Source organism: Hetaerina americana, unplaced genomic scaffold (genome assembly GCF_022747635.1).
Source record: "Hetaerina americana unplaced genomic scaffold, ioHetAmer1.1.p SCAF_4, whole genome shotgun sequence".
Lineage (NCBI taxonomy): Eukaryota > Metazoa > Arthropoda > Insecta > Odonata > Calopterygidae > Hetaerina > Hetaerina americana.
This window is the reverse complement of record NW_027286985.1, coordinates 90,223,539-90,248,258: the sequence shown is the minus strand read 5'-3', so window position 1 is coordinate 90,248,258 and position 24,720 is coordinate 90,223,539. Positions and strand designations below refer to the sequence as shown.

Below are 24,720 nucleotides of genomic sequence, written 5' to 3'. Positions count from 1 at the left end.
TACTTCAATGTATAACTTAGCTTTCCCACTTCTCGAGAACCTCATTAATTTTGTTGTTGTATGGTTAATCCTTATCCTGAAACTCTCGTATATTTCCTGGAAAACAATCAATAATTACTACAATCCAGTGGCTGTATGAAAAATTGGTCTATTGCTTGATCACCTCCAAGCCTTAATTGTCATCTCGTCGTCTACTTTCATCCCCAGTGTTTACCATGCTGACCAGAAAACACTGTCGATAACAGGCAACCTCATCTCACTCCCCTGCCAATCAATACCCATCCTAATTCTCCCTCTGCTACCCTCACCGATGCCATCTGATTCGAGTGCATGTTTCGGATAAGTTGCCTATGCCTCCAATTCAATCCCAAATTCGGCATGGCCTCCGTTTACTTGGTCCGCACTCCGTGGTCGAATGGCTTCTCAAAATTCCCCAAATACTCAAAGACATCCTGATTATAGTCGATTTTTCTTTTTACAAATGTCCTGATCACTCTAATGACATCGCACGTTCTTCTAGCATTTCTGAAGCCAAACTGATCTTCACCGAACTAGTTGTTAGCACTATTTTTAAACATCCATTGATGAATCTTAGAACTACCTTTGCTGCTTGTGAAATTAAACTTCTCGTCCCATAATCCTCACATTATCCTGCTTTACATTAGGTCGGGATTGGGATAAATGTAAACCTAAAAATCTTTCGGTCATACGCCTTCCTCACGTATATTGCGGGTAAGTTTAAAGAATCTCGGGAATGAGATTGGGAGGAGATTTCATTAAAACAGGTTTTCGTATGTACAAGCTTTTGATTCGACCAAGGGTTTACAAAAATTGTTGATCACATTTGAAAGTCAATACAAATAGGTACAGGGTTGTGATAAATTAAAAAAAAACAAAGGTTATGCCGTTTTCGACACAGAGGAAAGCTTAGTCAAATATTGAAATTAGAGCTAATAAACTTGATCAGGTGGATACAATAAGTAGAATTGAACTAGGCAAAGAGTCGCATGGAGAAGGGAGTTGATGAAAGGGAGTTGAGTGAGGATGTTAAGAAAAGGCTCGTCAAAACTTTGATATGGAGCGTAGTCATGTACGGTGAGGAAACATAATCAATGAAGCAGGGTGATAGGCGTAGATTTGAGGCTTTTGAAATGTGCGCGTGAAGAAGGATGGAGACGGTGAAGTGGACAGAAAAGAAAACAAACGAGGTAGTGCTAGGTATGGTGGGGGAGGAGAGGGGAGGGCAGTGATACGGAGGAAGGTAAGGCAGGGTTGTTCAATGTCACTCGTGCTTTTCAACACACATTTACGCAAAGGGAATGGTGGAAGAGGTATGGAAAGAGTAGAAGAAAGAAGTGAAATCAGGTAGGGAAGCGATCAAATGTTACAATATAGTAGTAGATGATCAATTATGGGAAGAATCGACCCCGGCCGTACTCTTTAAATTATGAGTACGGCTGTAGTTACCATCCCTTTTAATTTAGTAGACGATCAAGTTTATTTAGCCCGTCAGGGGGCAAGGGGTTGCAATCATTGCAGAGTTCACTACAGAACCAGTGCATTAAGGGGTAGGTCTGGAATGAGAATAACATAACTAAGTCAGTGAGGTACTCAAGGAATAAGAAGGATAAAGAAAAATTGACTTCAGGCTTCATAAACTAGAGAAAGAAGATTCGATCACCTAATCAGGAAGTGCTTTAGGGTATAGTGTCCAGATAAATTAAGACCTAAACAGAGGAATTATTTTAGGGAAAGAAGTTTTCACAAATGGAAGGGATTTGATGGCCAGGACCTTGAGTTCTAATGTAACCAAAGACAATTTTATTGAAAACCAGATTTGGAATGTATATTTGTAAGGCTCAGAAACCTGGTCGTTCAGGCGAGAGGAAAAACTTAGATTGTAAGCTCTTTAGTGAACAGAACAGAGAGAAAAATAAACGAAAAATATTCCTCAGTCCAGGCTAGTTGAGAGAAATTCGAGGCAGGAAATATGGCTCCAGGGCATATTGAAGTGCAATGGAATGTTGAATAACCGTGATAGAGGGGAGAATGTTGGGTAAGCGAGGTAGAAAAGGGAAAGATTACAATGTTGGATGGAATGGAGGGGGGCAGAAAATGGTAATTGTAATGTGTAGTTCTATCGTATTTAATGGCATGAGCCATAGATGTCTTAAAAGTGCTTTGTCCCCGCATCCATCACAAACCTACCTTGACAGGTAGACTAAAAAAATCCTAATATAGTATGAATTCTTTCGCCGCGTGGCGAATTTTCGTCTATGAATGTGTGTACATATCTTTCTACGTACATTTATTTATTTGGAGAGATAATCACAACGTATTTCGATCATCAGGTATCCACTATCAGCGAGGAAATTATTGACTGCGAATGAAAGTAGAATCAGCAGCATAAACTTCGAGTCTTGCCGTGATGTTGACCTCTTTCCCGAGTTAATGCAACTTAAATCCACAAATATCTCGCGGATTACGGTCTCCCTAGAGGATAGACGTGTCGTGACGCGAGGGAGAGGAATTTAGACCCGTAGGCTTCAGCGAAGTACGCATCAGGCGCTCGCCTCCAGCTCGCCCTGGCCGAATCGGTCCCGCGCAGCGGGGCGGGAGGCGATCCGATGAAAGGAAGGACGAGGCAACTTCCGCAAGATAGAGAGAGGATGTGGTCATGCACCCTCATTCAAATCAACGTCCAACTGGCGGATGCATTATTTCACTGGAGGTGTTCATCCACTTATAGGCCGTAATACAACTGAACAATTAGACGCAGGGATTTGAGCCCGGATCCTCACCGAGAGAAGCCACCACGCTAACCTACCCGCACTCCCAGCACTTGTTTGTCAATGGGGACAACAACATCCAGTTAGTGCATTTTTTGGTAGGGAGTTTTTCATACTTTAAGCTGCCTGCAATGTTAACCAGGACTTGATTAATTCCTTGCGGCCTCTTCTTTTTCTCTGTTCTCCCAACGATGACAGCTGCTGCGAAGTCTTGGATTTCTCGGAGCTAACTGGGTTGACGACCGACGAATTCTCGGTTTCTCCAAGAATACGGAGCACTAAGATAATCGTATACATACATATACGTATCACAAAAAATATTCGGTTGAGCGGATATATTTCCAAAAGTATTTAATGTCATTGTAATTGAGAAGGAATAGTTTTCCTTAATACGAGTGCAGCGATCTTTAAGAACTTAAAAACGTTTGTTTTGGTTGTTATGATATAAATTGATTTGGCTTATTTCTCATCTAATCTCTTAGATGAGTAAACATATTATTTGTATTCGTTGCGTGCATCTGTGATGAAGTCCTCGGTTCAATAAAATAGGTAGGATGTCAGTAGCGTTAAGATAACTGAGTTGAGGTGGTGGCGAAATCAGGGATGCCAATAATAGGGTCAGAGTTTGGGGAACAATCGTACGAGGCCGAGCAATGGTAATGTGACTGGCAATCTTGTCACTTGGTCTGCACAATGATGTGAAAAAATATATTTACCTTGTCCAATTAACGATCGTAATTATTAACAAATAAAAACTGCCGAGACGATTGAAGGTAGATGCAACAAAAACGGGTCCCGTCGCCGAATCCTGTGCATCCTGGCCTAGGTATGTAAATACGCACTTTACTTATATATCTACATGTCCTGGTTTTTCCAATCTCGCGTCGACCCTGGGAAAATTTGTCTCATTTGTGAGCGTGGATTCGCCCAGCGCACATATCCATGGGAGACGAAGGCCATGGCGGTGAAATTCATGTGTAGTACGCACTCTAATTAGACCTTTCAACAATTAAAGATTACAGTTGGACAAGTCTAGAATTTTTTCCCCGTATTTCGGAGAAAACCCGAAGAAATACTTATGAAAAACTTAAATACGTTGTAGACAACGAGTCTGCACATTTTTCTATGATTTCTCCGCCCAAAAATATTCAGGAAATTCTGCAAATGATGCTGTGAAATTTGCCTACAAAAACTATCCTTGCATATTTAAAAAAATTAATTCTGGAAAAAATAAACACAACCAGTATTGTGCTAACCGAAATTCAATGTGCCAAAATCTTCCGTCGACTCACTTAACGCTTTGAAAATAAATGGTGGAATTTTGAGAGGGTTTTTGACGGGATCGATTGATTGGCTTTTGAGCTCGGCTGCCCGACCATTCACCAGTGCGAGCTGGGCGCGGGATGCACAGCAGCAAAGCGTGGATATGTTGGGTTGGCACTCTCTTCTCCGATAACGATTAAACAACCCGACACACCGCTTGAAACAAGTAGCGAACAAAATTTCCTCGCACCCATCCATTCCTTCATGCATGCGGGTCATAAGGAGACGATTAAGAAGTTCGGTCCTCCCTTCCACCGAAACGAGTGGGCAAAGACGAAATCAGTGCGAGAGTGAGGCACTGGAATGCTCACAGCTGGGACCACTATTCACGCGATTCCTTTTCGCTCCCCAAATGCCTTCGCACTCCCGCGACACTCCCCCTCCGTCCCTCCTGGGTGCTCCTCATCACAGCCCCCATTTCCTTCCTCGTGGTTTCGGATAGCGCTTCCCTCCGCCATGTTGGCCCAGGCCGAAAATCCTCTCCCAGCCTTCCTTTTTGGGTTGTCTCGGCCATCGACCGCCCTAGCTAGAGGTCCTCCTCCCCCTTCGTCGCCCCTCCCACCCCCAACCTCTGCATCTCCCTCCCCCGGCCCCTCTTCTAGCGCCGTTTACCGCGCCGCCAGCCCTTCCTCCCTCCTCACCCTCCTCACCCTCCCGCTTTCCCCTTAATGACCCTCCCGAGTCGGAAGCCGCGCGGCGCACGGGCAAATATGATGTACTATTCGGATCGAAGTTTTAAAGGTGGTAAGGAATGAAGGATAACAGCAGCAGAGAAAAAAACTATTAGGAGTGATTGAAATTTGATGTTGCGGGAGAGCGTTGAAATGAAAATGGCTAGACCGAGTAACTAACGAAGAAACAATTACTCCGAATAGCATCTAAAGAGAGGGTCCCATGGAAAACACTGAAAGGAAAGTCGACTGAAGTGGGCGAATCCCGAGGCATTTATGTCCGCCATAGATCACGACTCTAGGAAACGTACGAAGGAAATATTACGGGAGGAGGCTAAAGGTGAACTGCGGGAAGCAGGTGATAGAGGACGGCAGCGCAAGGAACTATGAAGGAATGGCAGGTAACAGGTTAGAGCGTGGAGAGCAGCTATAAAACCTTCTCTCGGGTTGATAACCCGCGGTGAGATGATGAGGCAAATATTCTACTTTCCCTCCGGTTTTCTTCTCCGAAACTTAGCCGTGCTTCCCCACGATCCGTGACTAAGTCTCCTTCCTCATCCTTTCGCCGTCCTCGATTTTGCTTAGAAGGCTGTTTCCTCCTCCCTCGCCTCCTTCCTCTCTGGACCATCTCTTGGTCGTCTCTCCAGACCGCTATTGGTCTCACCATGCTCAAGGAAGCCTCCGAACCCTGCGGGAGATAAGTGCACCAATTACGGGCTACCCTAATTACCCTTATTCCGTTCATTAAGTGATCCGCCTATTTTAACGATGACCCGATTTTCGATTCATCAGTCGTTCGCTCGGTACGCACCTCGGTAAGAGTTGGTTTCCGAGCAATTGTTTCTTTGGATAAAATTAGGCGCTTTTGCAGAACGGGGAGGGGAGTCATGGGTACTTCCTTCTCACCGGCCAGTTCCTCCAAACGTGGATTCACCACTTGTCAGGTGCGCTATCTCCAATGAATTTGGGGCTTGTTTTCGGTATTCTGCTCGTTTCCAAAAAGATGATTATGATTTGGTTTCGAAACACATGAAACTTCTTTCTCTTAGATGTTTCATCCCACCCTGCAGAACCACGAAAATAATATCTACTCGGAAAAAAACGCTGAAAACAGAGGCCTTTGAGAAACGGCGCTCAGAAACCATGAGTTTTGCAAATCGGGTGTGATCGAGACGCGCCGCATTTTATTCGCGACGTGTATAAAGACATTTCACTCCAGTAAGAATCAGAGCACCACTGAAAAATATGATACCGCCGGGTTTGAACCCAGGCCCTCGGTGTGTGAAGTAAGTACCTATCCCAGCCACTGTGTTAACCAGCCGCCACTTCCTCCGTGTTTCACCGGGATAATTAATATGCAATCTGGCAGCAAGTGTACACAGCGGGAGAAGAGAGGGGGGGTCAGTGGATGAAATCCATAAAATGCCAAAAATATGAGTACATGCGATCTAGCAGTAGCTAGCGAGATGATGAAAGCCGAGAAAGATGGGAGAAAGTTGGGCAAGCGGTAAGGGGAAAGAAAAAGGATTAAGCTCTTTGGACGGTATGAAGGCTGCAAGGAAGCTATGAAGAAGAAAATGGTGGGAAAACAAGAGTTTGAGATCGGGAAAGTAATACTTGATGGAACCCGTTTAAACCGACCTTTAATGGTTAGATAATCTATGATGATCCTATGCAATATAAAAATGACGCATGTATATTTTACAAATTTAGATTTGAAATTTCCGCAAGAGAAACACCGAAGGATTCGTAAATCGAGTTGCTGCTTCGAGAGACGCAGTTCGCACACCGCCCGTGGAGCAGATCACCTCGATGGCCATCTTAGCAGCCGCCGGGTTGATTTTGCCAAACGCAAAAAAACGCGAGAGGCGACGGCAAAAGGGAAGGGCTTGTATTCTTTGCATTTCTTTTATTTCACCCCCATGATCGATCACCTCAACATTCTGGACAGATCCATCTCGAAGATGCCAATAAATCTCAGCTGACCGCCATTTCTCCCTTTCCCTTTGCCGTGGAGTCCTCGCGAGTCACTCGCTCCCTCTACTCAACGCGCTCAGCAAGGTTGAGCAAAAAAGTAAAAAATAAAGGGTCACCGGGACAAAGAAAATTCGTTCACACAAGAGGCGACACGTAAGCTCTCTCTCGGCGACAACACGAACTTCACCATGACGGTCGTGCTTTTTATCCAAGTGCACTTGTTCCTGCATCCCATTTATTCCGAATAGAAATCAATCGCGAATGTTGAAAAACTATTATTCCATTGCTAGATATATTTCTGCATCAATAATATGAGAATCTAACTGCAAAATGAGATCCCACACTAAGGCACGTTGAAGGTTTAATTATGTATATTTCTCGATTCCTTTGTAGAACATCGTTACACTCAATGAGTTTTCTAGCCTCTATCTGCGCATTCACACGCCGTTCGGCGTTAAATTAGCCGCCCACAACTTGGATTCAGTACAGGTTTCCATCATCTTAAAACAAATTATTTTTGGAGGGTGGGGAAAAATTAGCAATTGAATCATCGCCGTGAACAAATACAGGAGTTGATTGCGTGACTTTCACTTCCGCCGAAGTACATGACCACTCATTTAACGATGAGTTACACGAAAAAGAGCCATGAGTCGGAATAAACGGAATCTCTTTCGGTGACGACACAACTAACCCTCCATGGTTCTTCCTGCAGCGCACGGCGTGGGAGTCTGATTTTCTTTGTGAGTCACTCTTCCTTGGTGAAATAAACGAGTCATCTACCTCCTGACTCACTTTCGTATATGCTTGATTTTAAATGTTCATACTACCGAGAATAACTGCATCCTTCATTATGACTAAATATTGCCTGTCTTTAGTTTAGTTCATTGTGCATTAAAATTCTTCATGAGTAAAATACCGGAGGAATTCTGAGGTACCTTAAGTCGAAAAGTTGCCGCGTTTATTCGGACAATGATAGAAAATTATCGCAGCATCCTGTCTCGTATGAAAAATTGTCAGTAAAATAGGCCAAATCCTGAGGTGGCTGTGAGTAATACCTCGAGTAGATATGTTCATGAATACATTTTACAAGAGTTAAACCTAATCTAACAGTCGGATTTTGATAGGTCTTTGGAGACAACCGTCGGCAATCAAGGATATAAAATATATTAAGATACAGTTTAAAATTTAAAGAATTATGGTTGCCTGTCTTAAGAGGGAAAACCGTTAATTAGTCTTCGGATATGGAGTAGATTATTTCTGACAAATATGAGAAAGCGTCGCATTTTGGTGACAAAATAGGAAATACTGGTAAAATTAAAATGCTAACGATTAATATCTTCCAAATAAATTATTCCAACGAAATTTTCACAACACAAGGACCAAGGTTTCCAAGGACCATGTAAAATGCTTTCATGAAATATATGAATACGAGAAATCGGGCAGGCTATATTAAAAACTGAGTACAAAACTGATGTACAATATTTACACTGTATCAAGTATATTCAATGCAAAAATTGCATACATTTTGCATGAAGTTTGTGCGCAGATTTATATTCATACGCTAAATACTAATTTATACATTTGCAGGACATCCAATCAATATGTGTACTTGCAATTTGTATAACATTTTACACGCGGTTTTATATATATATATAACGTATAAATTGTGTAAAGCATATTCGACATACACATTTACGCATATTTTCATTAGTCTGCAGATACTTTCTAAATGGATGATATAATTTTGTTTAATTAATGTATACTAGTTTATTTATTTATTGACTTCATTGGGCAGAGATTGGAACTTTATAGTTCCTTCTTCCACCTAACCCCGTACATAATGGGAGAAATTAAAGTACAAAAATCATTCAATTGACCGGGATGGGAATCTGGTTCATTGATGTACGGCCGAGTACTCCCACGTTTTGTGCTACCTTGGCTTTGTCGCAGAGACGGCGACACTCCCCCGAATCTCTTACCCGAGGCTGAGCTCAACTAGGTCCCAAAATCTGAGTGCAATATACAATGTGCCAATAAATTCTGGATTTCTGTTGACTCTCCCTCACTCATTCTTCCCGATACTCCCACTGTCATCACCCAACTACAGCTTGTTTTTGAACTACGGAGTTTTTAGGCATCAGGTCCTACTTTATGAAGTGTTTCTTAAAGAAACATGCTGTTCCAACAAGTTACTATTTCTTCGACATCATAGACCGTGGTACAGTTTTCACGACTACCACTACTTCATCACGCTGTGAGAACGGGTCTCTATGAAAAAAATTAATTAGCGGAGTAAAGTTTGTACCAAAAACCTTATAGTTTAGTGGACTCGTAAGCTAATGCGATTATGTTGATAGAATGAAAGTTTTTTTTAAGGATTTAACTGTATCACGAAGTAAACAGTGATGGTTGGGTTAAAGAAAAGGCTTGAAATGAGTAAATGCTTCAATTATTAAAGAGATAACGTACATACTGACTAATAATTCCCGGTCTCGTGCATTTGGTTCGATCGGTGTAGGGTTGCAATTAGTCAATTTCCATTTTCAAAATGGTCTTTTCTTGAAGCCGTCTCTATTGGTCTTATAAAAGTTTATGTATTATACCCCCACACTAAGGTTTCTCAGTATTTCATAGTACGAGGTCAAAGAACTACAATTCCTGCAGGTTCCGCTGAACTGAAAAAATAAAGTTAAGAATTACTTTATGATATTACAAGTTCGGATGGTAAAACTCCTTCGTACCAGTATATTCGTCGCTGAAATTTCAGGGAATCTGAGCTTAACTTGCGTTATCACATTTCAGAACCAGTGGCTTAGAAACTTATCCTGCATTTTCAACTAGCCCACAGCAGAACTTATTTCGATTTACTTGTCAGAATCTCGGAGAAATGTGCCCAATAAGATAAATTTTTACCCAAAGCTAGCGTATTTTAAGTCACTATGAAATAAATTTCCCTAAGATCCTTCAGTCAGGCTAATTGTCGCGATATAAATTTTTTTTTAGGCCACCTATTGTAAAACAATGAGCCATTATTTGCCCAATTGTATTGCAGTCAGTTAAAGGTCTGCCTTGCCTCAATTTTCTTTTATTCGGTACGCAAAACTTTTCCATGCTTATCCACGTTAATACAGTTTTTCGCCGTGAATAGTTGTGCTCATAGAAAAAATGTGTTAAGTTTACTTTGATAATTTGTATTGAATTATTCCTCGGATCCCTTTGAAGATTTACATTATTTATTTGATCTAGTAGTTGAAAGAGTTCACTTTTCATTCAATTCAGATTGAACAAATGACCCATACACAACAGTATTCAATAAATCATATGGCAAAATCAGCATTTAGTAGTTTGTCAATTCTGGTAAAGTGAAGACCAGACTAAGGTCCGAAAGCTCCGATGACATACTATACACGTACCATGCAGTCCAAGAAGCTGAATTTGCATTTACTCAATATTGTACATTTTTATTTGATTATTCAAACGATAACATTAACTGTTTTGAAAAACCAAACATATATAATCACCAACCTGCTCATCTGGATAGGATACCAGTAAACAAAGGGAAATGGAAAAGTGTTTGGATTTGAAAAAACATGTTATTCTGGGTGTCAGTTTGGTAACTTGTTACATTAAGCTAAGAAAATTCTGTCCGAATGGTTGACTAGCAATATTCTTGTGGATAATCTCGATTTGCAAATTCAGACCATAAAAAATTAACGATTTAAAAATATTCTACGAGCGTCTTGGAAAAGAATAATCAAAATCATCCCTTACGTTTTTCATGGGCAAGGGTAGAGCTTCCCTCATACCTCATAAAATACATACGTCCGAATGGCATTTGAAATCTTTGTCAGAGAAGCAGGGTCAGTTTATTTATTATGCCACCTGTTTTCCAGCTAGTTTTACAATAAAACTTCAAAGTTAAGGGTGGCAAGAGTCATAAGTTGGAATTTAACCCAGCGCTGCTTGGGGATATTCAAAAAGTACCATGCCTTTCTAAGGCCAAAATTAAATGATTTCTTGTCTTCTGATTCAAACGCAAATTTTAATAACAAATTCAAAGTATTTGCCAGCTTTTTCCCTAAGATTGTTACAGCTTTAAACTAAAATTACAAAAATCACATTATTAAAAGTGTGATGTGAAAGTAACAGAGTTGTTAAAAATATTCTACCTATTGCTAACTGATTTGTTTCAATGATGTTTTTAAAGAAAATAATCTGTAAATAAATTATTAAGAAACTATTACATTACACATACTCAAGAACAAAGCTGCAAAAACTTCACCATGCATCTTCCCAAACAAAATCTTTCTCAAGAACATCATGGGGTTCATGAAACTAAACATAGACTACTTTACTATGAATACCCATATCAAGAAATAATCACAGATGGTCAAGCAGTAAGGCATTTTTGAAAATATTTTGAAGAAGGTTCCTAAAACATTAGTTATATTAAGACAAGTTTTTACAACAGCTCTCTTCCCCTTATAGAATACAGGCATCATTTGCATACCTAAGATTTCCTCAAATATGAAATGTGGGCAAAAATAATGACAGAAGGTGAAACTCTATTGAAGTTCAGAATACAGGCAAACTTTAATTCAGTCATGAATAAATACTCGTAATCCTATATAATTGATAACACAAAACTTGAACTTCCAACAAAATATAATCCGTCAAATAATTACTAAAAATATGCATAATAATTCTTTGGGGTATAACTATGCATCATATTCAAGTAAAAATAAGGGGAATAACTAGCATGTCATAATTACATCAACTTATTTTAAAGTACATGTTATGAAGTATGTTACCATATCACAGTGAGTGGCAGCTACCAATTATTTCCAGCATGCAAAATGAAATTGTTTTTTAAGTTTCCAAGTGTCAGAACTCTGAATTAAAACTGTAAACCAAACCTACCACGTTGATGCCTTACTGTTATCAAGATGTAAAATAATATCAGATAAATAATTTTTAACTGGTCACTTCTTAAAACTGGAGTGACGTCACTTTAAAATAAATTACATCGGCTGATTTCACATTTTATTAGCAAGAAGAAACACAGTAATTCTGAAGAATGAATACAATAATTAAAACAAGAAAACAAGTTGAAAATCACATCTTGTGAAAATGGCATATACCATGCACTGGATCTGCACAAGAATTTTTAAAATAACTCAGTCCTTAGTATAACATCCTGTGTCTACAAAGGAAAAAAAAATAGAGGAGTGCATTCTTCACAATCACACACTCATTTTTAATCACACCATGTAAATAGCTCAGTCACGAATAATGAAAGCATTATATAGGTCATCTTTTCATTATTCTTCATTGGATGAATCATTTTTATTAGACTACACTAATGCAGCGTATTTTCTCTTGAACCTTGTCCCTCTTCTAATGAATCAATTCTCTCTGTGGCTTCCCATTGGTTGATATGAAGGGATAATGCTCAGGAACAACAGGTTATAATTGTCGGTACAAGATAAATATTCTACAACTGCAGAGGAACAACTCCAAGCAGGTATTTCCATTCACTGTGCTGCATCAGACCCATAGATTCTCTTCTCCAATTCAAACATAATGATCTGTCAAACATATATCACACCTTGTGCGGCTGAGAAAAGAAAAGATAAGAAAATTATGAGGCACAAGGTCTACATGTGATATCAATGCAAAATGGAAGAATTGAATGATTATTTAAGATCAGAATTATAACAAACTATTTTGAAAGACACTAAAATTATCAATTTACAGAACCGCTGAAACTTACTATTACAAAAGTAATACAACTACAAAAAGAACCTCCAATTAAACAAAATTTTTCCTTTCAAATGATTCTTTATTTAATAACAAAGAGCCCGCACTTACTTGGATCAATACCACTTCCATGCCCATCCCATCACTCTTCAAGTTTCCATACATTCATAATGTACCCAAGTAGTTTTTTTTAATAAAAAGGCACCATTGCACAGTTAAAAATAACAAAAGCACTTTCTTGCTAATAAGCATTCAGTTGGCAGACTGAATGCTTAAATATAATGGGTTCAACTTGAGGACAGAGTAGCTTACCTCAAACATTCACAGTCTTTCATTTGGCTAGGCAGGTAATATGGTCAGGCTTCTGGCCGAGAGCAAAGCGCCGCCACATAGCATGGAAAAGCCCTTCCATTCCTTTGGCATATGCTGAACAGTCAAAGAGTGGAGACTCTGATCGAGCACACCACACTTTGGCTCGGACAGCCTTCAGACTGGAAGAGAGTGATATTTTTCTTTTGAGATAAAGGCACGATGGTATTAACAGTACATTAAAATTAACAAAAAAACAAAAGGATCTCACACCAATACTTATTTTCTCAAGAATCTTGACTTCTGTGCCTTTCGCGACGTATGTAATGATTAATTCATTTCAACAGAGCATATTTTTATGCGTACTTAAAAATTGTCTTTTGCAACTTCATTGTACAAAACAAGCAACCAAACTGCTGAACACATTCGCATGTATTTGACACGTGATGCAATGACCAGGAAAATATACCAACATGAATCCATAAAGGTTAAAAGAAGGAAATGTAACATGTTCAATGAATATATAGGGATTACTTTTAAACTTTCACTTACTATTCTCTGTCTGTTCCAAGCCTTATGGCAATTTCTTGGTACTCCTGCCTGGTCCTTGCTATCAGTTCTGGACAGCCCAAAGTAGCAAGCTGTGAAGCAGCTACCCTTGAAGCAAGAGTTTCACCTATAAAATAAGAATGTCACATAAGATATCCTGGCATTCACCAATGTTACCTCTTCACCTTATATCGTATGCTCCATTAGCACCTCTCCACCACGAACAGATCCCCAAGGATCTTTTTTTCTCTCTAACAGATATTGCCATAAATACAATGATATCATTGGACTGCAGTAACACTGTTGCCACATACATTCCCGGGTTACAGCCATTTTTGCTTAACTTCATTCCAACTAACTATCAGCCATATTCATGACCAACAAATGTTAGAAAGGAACAAATTGAGCCAGCAAAATATCTATTATCAATTTGAGAGACAATAAAATTACTTTCAATTACATAAATGTCATTATTGCTCCAATGCTATCTTCACTATTACGGACGGTTACCTGTATTCTACACACTAAAACACTTTTTTTTTACAACTCTTTACTTGAATTAAATATAGTTTGAACTTTTGATCAACTTTAATGAGAAATTATCTTTTTACTTGTGTAATTCATTAATTGGCCTCAAGATCATTTAATCAAGTAAGGAAAGAGTTTAATTAAAGTCCCTGGTTGAATGTACAAAAAAGATACCAAAAATGTGCTGCCAAAGAACATCTTAACCCAAATCTACTATACAATGAATTCTAGGACAAAATACAACACAGCGAAGTTTGGTTTGCTAATCATAGAACAATGGAAGTATTTAAAAAATGCTTTGTCAACTTCGACCTACCTTCTGCAGCAATTGCAAATTGAAATAATATTCAATGATAAATAAATACAAACCTAAATTCATGAGAATATACACATGATGACATAACAAGTTTGCTTTCAAAATGCTCAGAATTTGTTAAATTAGTATGAAAGTAAACAAGACCATTTTTACCCAGATCACGACTGCACATTTGCATAACAATGCAGCTTAGATTATTTCTGATACCAAGAAAGATGCTTAGTAAACCACAAAAATCAGGGCAATTAAATTCTCACTAACAATTTTATCCAGAAATGGTTTATAGAAAATTCAGCCTACTTTCATACAGTTATGCACTTCTAAATTTGCAGAATATGATAACAATGCTTGTCATTCTTTCGATGCATTCTTCCTATATAAAGGTAGGTTTCAGATGGTCCCTAATGACTATTGACTTTAAATATTTTGAACTTCTTCATACAACAAGAGGACACCTTCCTCTTTCTTTGCACCATATTATTACTTTCTTCGTTTCTACATGAATTCTGCCTGCCTACATTCAGTCTAAAAAGCTTTGCATGTCTCTTTCTCGTCATAACTCATTTGCCCAGTGTTCCTCCCTTCTTTCTTTAACATCCCACTGACATTCTATATCCATCCTCCATCTACTTTCTCTGCCTTTTACAGATTTCACTTTGTTACTTCCTCTGCTCGCACAACCTTTTAAAAGCTAAGCAAATTTCACCATATCAGTCCAAATATTTTCTCCATCTCAAAAGCCTCCAAATCTATGCTGATCCTCCAAGATCAAGTTTCACATAGCACTTGTTGTAACAACCAATTTAAAAACTTTTGCCACGCATTGCATACTTAGAAAAATGAACTTGTTCATACACTCAGTACATTATGGGTTAAATGGAAGAAGGGACCATTTGGTCTCAATTTCGCCCAAATAAAGACCACTATCTATCTATCTACATTTATTTTAGTCATTTAGTCAAGACAAATCACATGTAATAGCTACTGAGTTTATGCACACCAGGACCCTCTGAATAAGCTAGTCTTTTTGTTAATTAAATACACAGACGGTGTTCCCAAGGTTAATCACTTCACTCATAGACGTTTCAAGCATTAACAACTGTAAAGCAGTTGTCTCTTCATTTTTCCAACAGAAATTTAAGGATATAAAAAACAATAAAAAAGCAATCTTGAAGTCATGAAAAATAAATGGAATGATACTAACAGAAATACAGCATCACAAAATGTAATTAAGTTTATTCACAATGGGCACGTATCTTTCCATCACTGCTGAAGTTCCCAAGTTTTTGCATGATGATGAACAATTTGATGCTTCCTCCAGATGCCTTAACAGTTTAATGTAAAATTATTATACAAATTTATGCAATTTAAAATAATAATTCCTTAATTATGATATCAGAAATTGGCTGGGATTGATGATTTAGCGGTGTAAAATCAAGTTTTTGAAAAATCAAGATTCTACAGCCCTTCAACTTTTGGTAAGCCTCCAGGTTTAGGGGTGTGTCAAAAAACTGAAAAACTTCCCTCATTAATGAAACATACACAGACCCAACCTCATAATTCATGATGTGTCATATGTAATAGTGAAGGCCACTTGCCAACAAAGTGATGCCTTTCACTGTTCCGTTTCTCCTGTGTCACCAACCACATTACTCTAGACATTCCCACCCATAGTTCCCTAGGGTCTATATCACATAATTAAAGAATTAAAATGGAATCCAACAAACTTCACTTCTGGGACCATTAAGACCAATTAAGAGGCCAATAAAATGGGAGATATTTTGATCATAACATTGCACACAAAACATCGAAAATAACTGAAGTAAATGGATAATCATAAAAAATGGTACTATCAGATTAAAAAAAATGAATACTAAGACATACAGGCATCAGTAAGTTGGAAAATACCATGTAGCTACACTGTTGAAAATAGTTCCAAAAAATGTCTTGCAAAAAGTGGTGGAGCATATATTTGAACAAAAACAATACATCACACTAATTTACAAGGGAATCAATCTGCACTGCAATACCTGAGTAAATTTGAGCATCAAATAATTCTACAGAATGAAAATTTGTACATTTAGTGCACTCCCTCCTAGAGAATAAGGGCTTGGGCCCTTTCTGTGAGTGCAATTCTAGGAGATTAATAATTATTTGAATGCAGTTAAGACTGAATGAAGGAAAAACATGTCTCCACAAGTAATCGAGCAGCAGGGACTCTTAAAATTTCACTTAAGTGAACCGATTCTGTTATAACCGATTTTACAATATATCAGATATAACCGATTTATCAATATATAACTATTCTTAAAGCCTCTTAAATTTACTTTGTTTTTAAGTGATGAAGAAAAACTTGATGCCCAAATACTGCTACACAACAGCACCCTAAATTTATAATATTTTTTGGATTATTTGTGAAATTTATTATACTTAATTATATTCATTCACTTTTAAAATGTTTAGAATTAGTGACTGGACACTTGAAAATGGTCTGATGAGCCTTCTTGTAAGCAGAATGACCTGAAGTAATAATAACAATGGTCAAACCTAGGTGATTACGCTAAAAGCATTGGCCTTTAGCAATGCAAGTGTATGAAAAACTTTCAATTTAATAAGTAGCAGAACAATATTAAAATCCATGAACCACTCCAACAGTAACCCAAAACAGGCTATACATGTTGAAAACCTAAAACTTAATCAATTGTCAATAAGAGCAATCAATGATTGGAATTAATGGAAAAACCAAAAATACATAGCAGTATAGTAAGTCATTACATCAGCCATAGCTTTGCCATTCTCACAAATGCATCATACCTGGCAGAGTAACGACTGGTGTGCCGGTCCAGAGGACATCCATGCTAGTGGTGTGTCCATTGCAAAGTGGAGTGTCGAGGCAAACATCAGCCAGTTGCCCACGCCTCACATGCTCTTCTTTGGCCGCAACATTACTGAATAGGATTCGGCCAGGAGGAAGTCCTAACCTCTGAGCAGCAGCCTGAACATTGGTCTCACCCACAGCTGGGAACCTCAGGAGCCATAATACAGCATTTGGAACATGTTTCAAGATCTGTGAAGGCATTAAAAAAAAGCTCTTTATTCTTGAATCCTTTTTATTTGGGCTTCATTGAAGTGATGGATGCATATGGTGTTACGCTATTACATTTTTTCACTCACAAAAATGATACATTTTATGAAAATATTTTGCACCATAAGTAAAAACTAGCATTAAGAGATATTTCTGATTATATGAAGGGACGTAAGTATTTACCTCATGGGTAGCAATTTAAAAAATTCTGTTAGATAATTATCTTATGTACAATTTTATTTCTAAGCATAATTCATAACATTTATACACTTATCTCATTACCTACATCCTTAAATTCACTCCATAAAAGCCTTAAGGCTGCTGTCAGGTTTATGCCTCCATATTAAACATACTTAACATGCACAAAATGTTTCCTATCAAGGTGAGTGCCACTTGGGACTGTTGGGACTATCAGGCAGAGTTGAAAAAGTCATTACACTAATTCATCAATCCTCCTATACACAATAAGGTCGAATGTTTCCTTTGATTTGCACCCAAAAGCAACAACAGCATTTATAAATAACAGAACATCTTAAAGTCTTATTACACTTCCATAAAGTGAAACTTTTATAAACCATTCATCACTATACTGAAACAGTGTGATAGGCAATGACCTCCCCTCAAAACATTATCACACCAACATTATCCCGGTGTACGGGTACAATGATGATTATAATCATTCACCCTCCCCATGGACTTAAACTTTGGCAAGGTGGAAGAACATCAGCAATCTGATGATCCTAAGGCTGTGTGCTGGTGGGAGCAATGATAATTACCCCTGATAGGGTCCTCAACTCACTATATCCAAGCTAATCAAATTAAATAGCAGCAGCACCGAAGAAGATCAAAGCAGGTAGAAGAGTATTTTGGAGTGTTAGGATAATGTTGGGGAAAGGGAAATATGAAAATACAAAGCAGGAGATGGAAAGAAGAAATATAGATGTTTTAGGTCTGAGTGAGGTGAGATAGAAGGATATTAGGGATTACTGGAGTGACAATAATACTTTTAGAGTAATATTCACCATACATTATATACAAGTTAAGATACATTATACATGGGAGTAATTAATGGAATAATTCTATCATTAGAACAATGGAAGGCGATGATAGTGAAGTAAGGGACTATGGTTTAGGAACAAGGAATGACTGCCATTCTGCAAGAGAAAACAGTGTCATTCTGCAGGAAACAAGGTTTAACCATAAACACTTAGTTTCAGCACCAAAATAGGTGTGGGTATCCATGGAAAATTCCTGGATATTCCAAGAAATGGTTCACTTGAGGGTAGAAAAAGAAACTGCACTTCTACATAAATATGAACCATATAAATGGTTCCTTTGTTCAGATTGCCTGACTAAATTATGGTTAGGCATACACATTCACAAACAGCATGACTAAACCTCCGGTGCAGGTAGCTAATGGAGAGTTGGGATGGGCAGTGATAGAAAGAGGTATTAGACGGGGTGCTCATTCATTACCTGTTTTCAACTTAAACATGGCAAAACAGGCATGGGAAAAAGGAATAAAAATTGGTGTAGAAACCAAAAAATCAGCTTTATTTACACATGCTCAAGGCTGTAGTAAGTCTGTCAACCAACAGGCTAGGGTCCTTGTTTAACAGATTAGAAAATTAGTGTCATTGGCATGGGAAGAGAATAAATGCAACCAAACCCAATTCAATAAAATTTTTGAGAAAGAGGAAGACTAAGATACAAGTTAACAGTAAATACACAAAAAAGAGGGCAAAAATTAGAGCAGATGAAATATTTTACCAAACTTGGCTATGTTTTTGACCAAGTTAGTCATAGTCGAAGTAGTAGGAATGCAATAAGAATTGCATTAGGCAAAGAAGCTTTCACCAGGAGGAGGGAAATAATAATCGGGACATTGAGTGAGGATGTTAGGAAAAGGCTCATTAATACTTTGATATGGAGTATGATTTTGTACGACATGGAATCCTGGTTGTCGAAGCAAGGCTTGTGAAATGTGGATGTGAAGAAAGATGAAGTAGGTAAAATGGACTGAAAGGAAAAAAAAACGAGAAAGCGCTGGGCATGGTGCGGGAGGAGAGGGGATTGTTGGGAGAAATCATAAGGATGCAGGAAAGATGAATGCAGGGCATTTTGATTGGCAGTGGGATATTGAAGACAATGGTAGATGGGAGAATGCAAGCAAAGAAGAGGATAAATAGGATAGGTACACTGGATAGAATGAAGGGAGGTAGAATGTACCCTATTAAAGAATTACTGAAGGATTGTCGACGTGTTTCATTGCATGCTGCTTCTTTGGGAGAGGCAGAAGATATTTGAAATTTGATGGTCTTTCCAAATCATTTCTGCAGGAGTTAACTTTATAAGTGCATCAATCCATTTTTTAGAATTTAATGTCCATTATGTCTGGCAAAATCAAATCGCATGCATTGCAATAATGAAGAAATTATATGCATTAACGTATGTTAACATAGAATTATATCAGAATTATATTGCATATATTAATAAAAGCAATTATTTTATTGTTATATATTTTTACACAATTGGTGTACGTATTTTACGAAGTAGAACACAATACTACCACCTTACACATAAATGGCCTGTAATATGAATTGGATCCAGTAGCAACAGCATGAATAAATTTGTCCGGTGAAGCAGAAAATGGTCCCTAGTAAGATATAATTTCAAAATTATGAACCAGAAATTGAAGAGGGCTTGAAGAATATAGTAAAAGGCATAAAACTAACAACAATCTAGGGAGAAAAAAAGAGATGAAGAAGGAAGAGACAACACAAGTTAGTGTTTCTTTGGCAGTGCCCAGTGATTTCTAATTTGAAGTAATTGGTACTGAAACCAAGAGTCACTTACATTAACCCACATCTGCAGAGTCAAGGGGTCTATTTTGTAGAGTTGGTTGAAGTTGCAATACACAACTGCATCATCTGGAAGACCATACTGCTGCCGTGTTGTGATTACAATGGATCGTGGTGCTTCTTCTCCAGTTGCTGCTCTGCAGTTAGCCCCTCCTCCTGCTGTGGTCAAAGCCAGGCCATTGGCAACAACCACTCCATTAACAGAGGTCTGTGTTTGACCAGATGCAATCATTGTCTGAAAAAATTAAACATGAACTTCTAAAAACCTGAACAAGGGTAAGTCATCATTTTGATGCTAAGCATTATGTAAATTTTTTTACAAAACAATGAGATTACATAAAAAACATCAGTTAGTATATACTAATGGAATTGGTAGTAATCTGATCACACTATGGCTGCTGTATATGGGTCGTTTAGTGAGTCCTCCGGATTAAATAAAAAATTAAATTTCTTTAGGTAGCTCTTTTTAGTTTTCAACATAACCTCCTTTCAGCTTGATACACTTTTCCTATCATTTGTCCTACTTTTTAAAACCATCCAAAAAGTCTAGGTCAGAAGGTCTTCATAATAGGCATCTGTGTGGGTAATGACCTCTTTTGACATTAACTGTTTTCCACAGAGTCATTTTTTTTCAAATTTGGAAATTAAAAAAGTCCCTGGGAGATACATTGTTGAAAACAACAGACATCATTACAATTGATACTTTAATTCCATAATTTTTGCCATTGAAACTGCACAATTGTGCATCCATGCATTGTTTTGATGGAAGAAATATTTTTCTTTGCCAAATGAGGAAGATTTTGATTGATCTTGATTTCTTTGCTCAACAGGGACACAATAACGAAGCATAATGCTCTCATCTATTTTACGTCCTTTTTGCAAGTAATCAAAGTAGAAAATTCAGCATTCATCTTAAAAAACCATGGCAATCACCTTGCCTGTCAATTCCACCATCTTCACCTTCTGTAGAGCCACATTGCCTTTAGAAACGACTGTTTTGACTGTTCCTTTTTCTCGGCAGTGTAGTAGTGAATCCATGTTTCATCCACTTATGTCTAGATGCAGAAACACGTCATTGCCAAACCAGCCTCTGAATCAACCACAACTGCGATTATTCTCCACTGAGAGCAAATGTGGCCACCTTTTTGCCAAGATTTTCATACATGCCCAATTTTTTGTGCAAAACTGAAAACAGTGTACCTTGTGACATGCCTGTGGTCTCAGCTATTTTGCAAACTTTGATCAATCAAAACCTTATTGCTCTCATTTTGGCAATCTGGTCGGAGGAATTCACTTCCACTGGACATCCCGCACAATGTTTGTCATTTCTGGATGTAAGGCCTCATTTAAATCAATTTACCCAATTGTAATTGTCAGTCAACACAGGAGAACATATACCATGAACTCTATCCAACTTGACTTTATCTTTCAGTGTTAAGCATTTTAAATAGAAGTGCTTAATCACCGGAAGAAAATAACTTTCCCATTTTTCTAAATAAACAAGTTTTAACTAACTTTGACAGCAGTCTTGTGAGAAATGAGCCTTACTAATAGCAAACATTTTCCGATACAAGCACCCTCGCTTGGAAATTCTAAGGTGTTATCGCATGTACCATACCAGGTGGCATATAGCATATAAACCAGTGTACCACATTAACTTCATCTCATAGATCATCCCACACATAATGAAGGTGCAAATTCTATTCGAGTGCTAGTCCCTCTTTATCTCTCTGCCCTTCTTAGAAGTCCCTGGTGTAGATGATGATTCCCTCCTCCGCCTCCAGGGTCTTTTGTTTATTTGATTTATTGCCTTTCAAGCTCACTAGACACCTACTGACACTCCATAGCACCCTGTTAATAATATGGCATGTATACTTCATAGGCTTATGTTATCCAGCAGCTACACAGACAAGTTTCAAATTCACAATGTGATCATTTCATGTATACAGCTCAGTATTATTCCTAAAAATTAATATGAGCAAGAAGCTGAGTACCTTTTCTGCAAGGTGAAAAACAATAATTAATCAAAAATGTTGAAGAAACAAAAAACATGCGGCAGGACTACGATTCTGTTCCATGCTCTAACGTTGCTAGAATTGGAGGAGGAGCATGGTTACCCTTCTCAGTGCATCAGTCTAAATCCTTTAAATACAAATCTTACTGGTAATCAATCACTGAACACTGGCTACCTGGCTGTGATGGTATTAAATTTAAGGAGAGACTGCTAAAATGCCTCTCTTCGGTCCAAGTTCAATAAACAATATCAATACGAAATTGACTAATTGAATAAATGTTTTCTCATAAAAGAACTTAAACAGAATACTCCCTAAGCTTAAAAGTAATTGAATTGAACATTAATGTCTGCCTGTATACAAGTGGTTTTTTGTTCGAATTCATAATTTAAAATATCATCCATCGGCTCAAATTTGAACTTCAGAAAAATTCTTTTATTTCTCAGGGCAATACAACGTATCACATCATAGAAGTTTGCATTATTTTGTAAATAAAGAGTTTTCTATTGATTTTTATTTGATAGCTATTGTTTATATTTTTCTATCGATTCTAAGGTGAAATTAAAATTTGGAATTTCAACTGAACTTTTTCGCCAATTGTTAAAGCTGGATGTCAATGCTCAACTGTTTGAATTACAATAACATGAATATGAGGATGTTTGTTTGATTTTTTCATGAATTCGACCAAAGCCACGAGCTGTAACTAATGAGATAAGGAACAGAAAACACTAATTGCAAAGTTTTAAGTCAATTATATGAGGGAGCTAAAATGTTTCGGCAAATCTGCTTTCATGAAGACAGATTGCTCATGAAGCACAACAAAAAACTTTCCAAAACACCCTCCAGATAATTTGTTGCCAAAAGGAGTTCAAACAGGATTATTGCGATGATTCTGTAGGAAACATGCTCTATCATACATTTCAGTTTAAATGACAGGGTGTGGAGAAGGACGGAAAAGGAGAAGTGGACCAAAAGGAAAACAAATGAGGTGATGCTGGGTATGGTGGGGGAGGAGTGGGGATTGCTAGGGAAATCATAAAGAGAGAGGATGAATGTAGATGAAAAACATACTGATCGATAGTGGGATGTAGAAGACTGCAATAGAGGGGAGGATATTATGGCTGCAATAAGAGGAGGAAAAGGATATGCCTGGCAGACAAAACGAAGGGAGATAGAAAATATGCAAATTTGAAAAAGGATTATGTCTTTCTAGGTAAGACTAAGAAATGTTCAGCATGTGTCCATCCAAAACCTACTTTCAACAGTAGAATGCCAAATAATCATTACTTTAATCCAACTAACTTAATTTACAATCAAGCATCGTCACAAAATAAAACTGATTTGAGTTTACTGCCAAAATACTAAAAATTTAATTTCAGTTACAGTGAAATTCTACACAGAGTAAATTAATAAGTAAAATCAAATTTTTATGGAAGAAGAATCGTCATAAGTGCAATCAGTAAATTCAAAGCACTTTTAAATGTAGACATATTGCCATGTGCTCAAGTCCACAAGTGTAAAATTTCTAATGTTGCCCAAATTGAACACTCCATGGTCTCCAATGCATTGATAAGAGCATGCACCCTTAATTTACATGCAAAACATATGCAAATGCGAACAAGTTCATTTATACAATGCCACATGTGACTCACCTCAATTGGAGTGGTGGTAGGAAGCTCGGCAACCTTGAGTGAGATTTCAATCGGGGAAGCAGGAGCCTGCTGCCTGCTGACCGGGATGTGTGGGGCATCTACAGAGTCACGCACAGTGAGGGATGACGAGGCCACAGCAGCCGACACAGCCGCAGCAGTTGTTGACACAGTTGCAGGAGCAGCAACCATTTCTCGTATCTCCTTCACATCAGTATGTTCCATTATGGGGGACAAATCAGTAGCATTGATCACAGCAACATTATCTGGAACTTCCTTCTTGGCTGCAAGTTGCTGTAAATAATGATCATCAAAAGGTAAACTTTCATTGAAAGAAATGTTCCATTTCAAGACAGACACTGTTAAAACAAAAAAAAATTGAAGAGATAATGGTAGTCCATGATTCATGAGAGGTGAGGTTCACCAGGTATATATTACCCCTCTCATTTGAACTTAGTCATTTCATTAGAACTTCATCAAACTGATAAGTAACTTAAAACAAAACAAGGGTAACACATACTCAATAGAACTACCCCATTTAATTTATCTCTTTGTATTATTATGAAAAATATTCGTTTTTATCTATTTTTGAGGGCTTATACTTCAGAAAGATAGGGCTAGTTTTCTTTTATACCATTCAGCAGTAATGATGAAAACCAGTCAACGCTCTTCTCCAAAATACTGACCCAACTACTGTCGGTATCTATCTAGACATTTAATTTGTCGATGCTTCTCAAATATTTTTAAATGTTACAGATAAAATTGTTTCATGTTGCTTACAATTTGGTTAGAGGCATTAGAATATCATTAGATTTTAGTAAGGCCTCTCTCAATGAATGCAGTTAAGAGGAGTTAATCAGCTTTTGACAAATCATAATTGCCATGAGCGTA

At 37.9% G+C, this 24,720-nt stretch overlaps 1 protein-coding gene across 6 annotated transcripts in view; it reads right to left on the bottom strand.

Annotated features, from left to right (window-relative positions):
* Nucleotides 1-11,790: 11,790 nt before the first annotated feature.
* The window catches only part of sxc (O-linked N-acetylglucosamine (GlcNAc) transferase sxc), a 124,384-nt gene continuing 111,454 nt past the window's right edge, over nucleotides 11,791-24,720 (bottom strand). For all 6 annotated transcript variants that reach the window (XM_071590467.1, XM_071590468.1, XM_071590470.1 and 3 more), the window contains 6 exons: nucleotides 23,833-24,123; nucleotides 20,164-20,403; nucleotides 17,037-17,289; nucleotides 13,382-13,505; nucleotides 12,833-13,011; nucleotides 11,791-12,377 (listed from right to left, as the gene is read on the bottom strand). In XM_071590467.1, coding sequence (XP_071446568.1) covers nucleotides 12,852-13,011; nucleotides 13,382-13,505; nucleotides 17,037-17,289; nucleotides 20,164-20,403; nucleotides 23,833-24,123 — 1,068 coding nt within the window. In that variant the 3' untranslated portion in view covers nucleotides 11,791-12,377; nucleotides 12,833-12,851. The remainder of the gene's footprint in view (nucleotides 12,378-12,832; nucleotides 13,012-13,381; nucleotides 13,506-17,036; nucleotides 17,290-20,163; nucleotides 20,404-23,832; nucleotides 24,124-24,720) is intronic.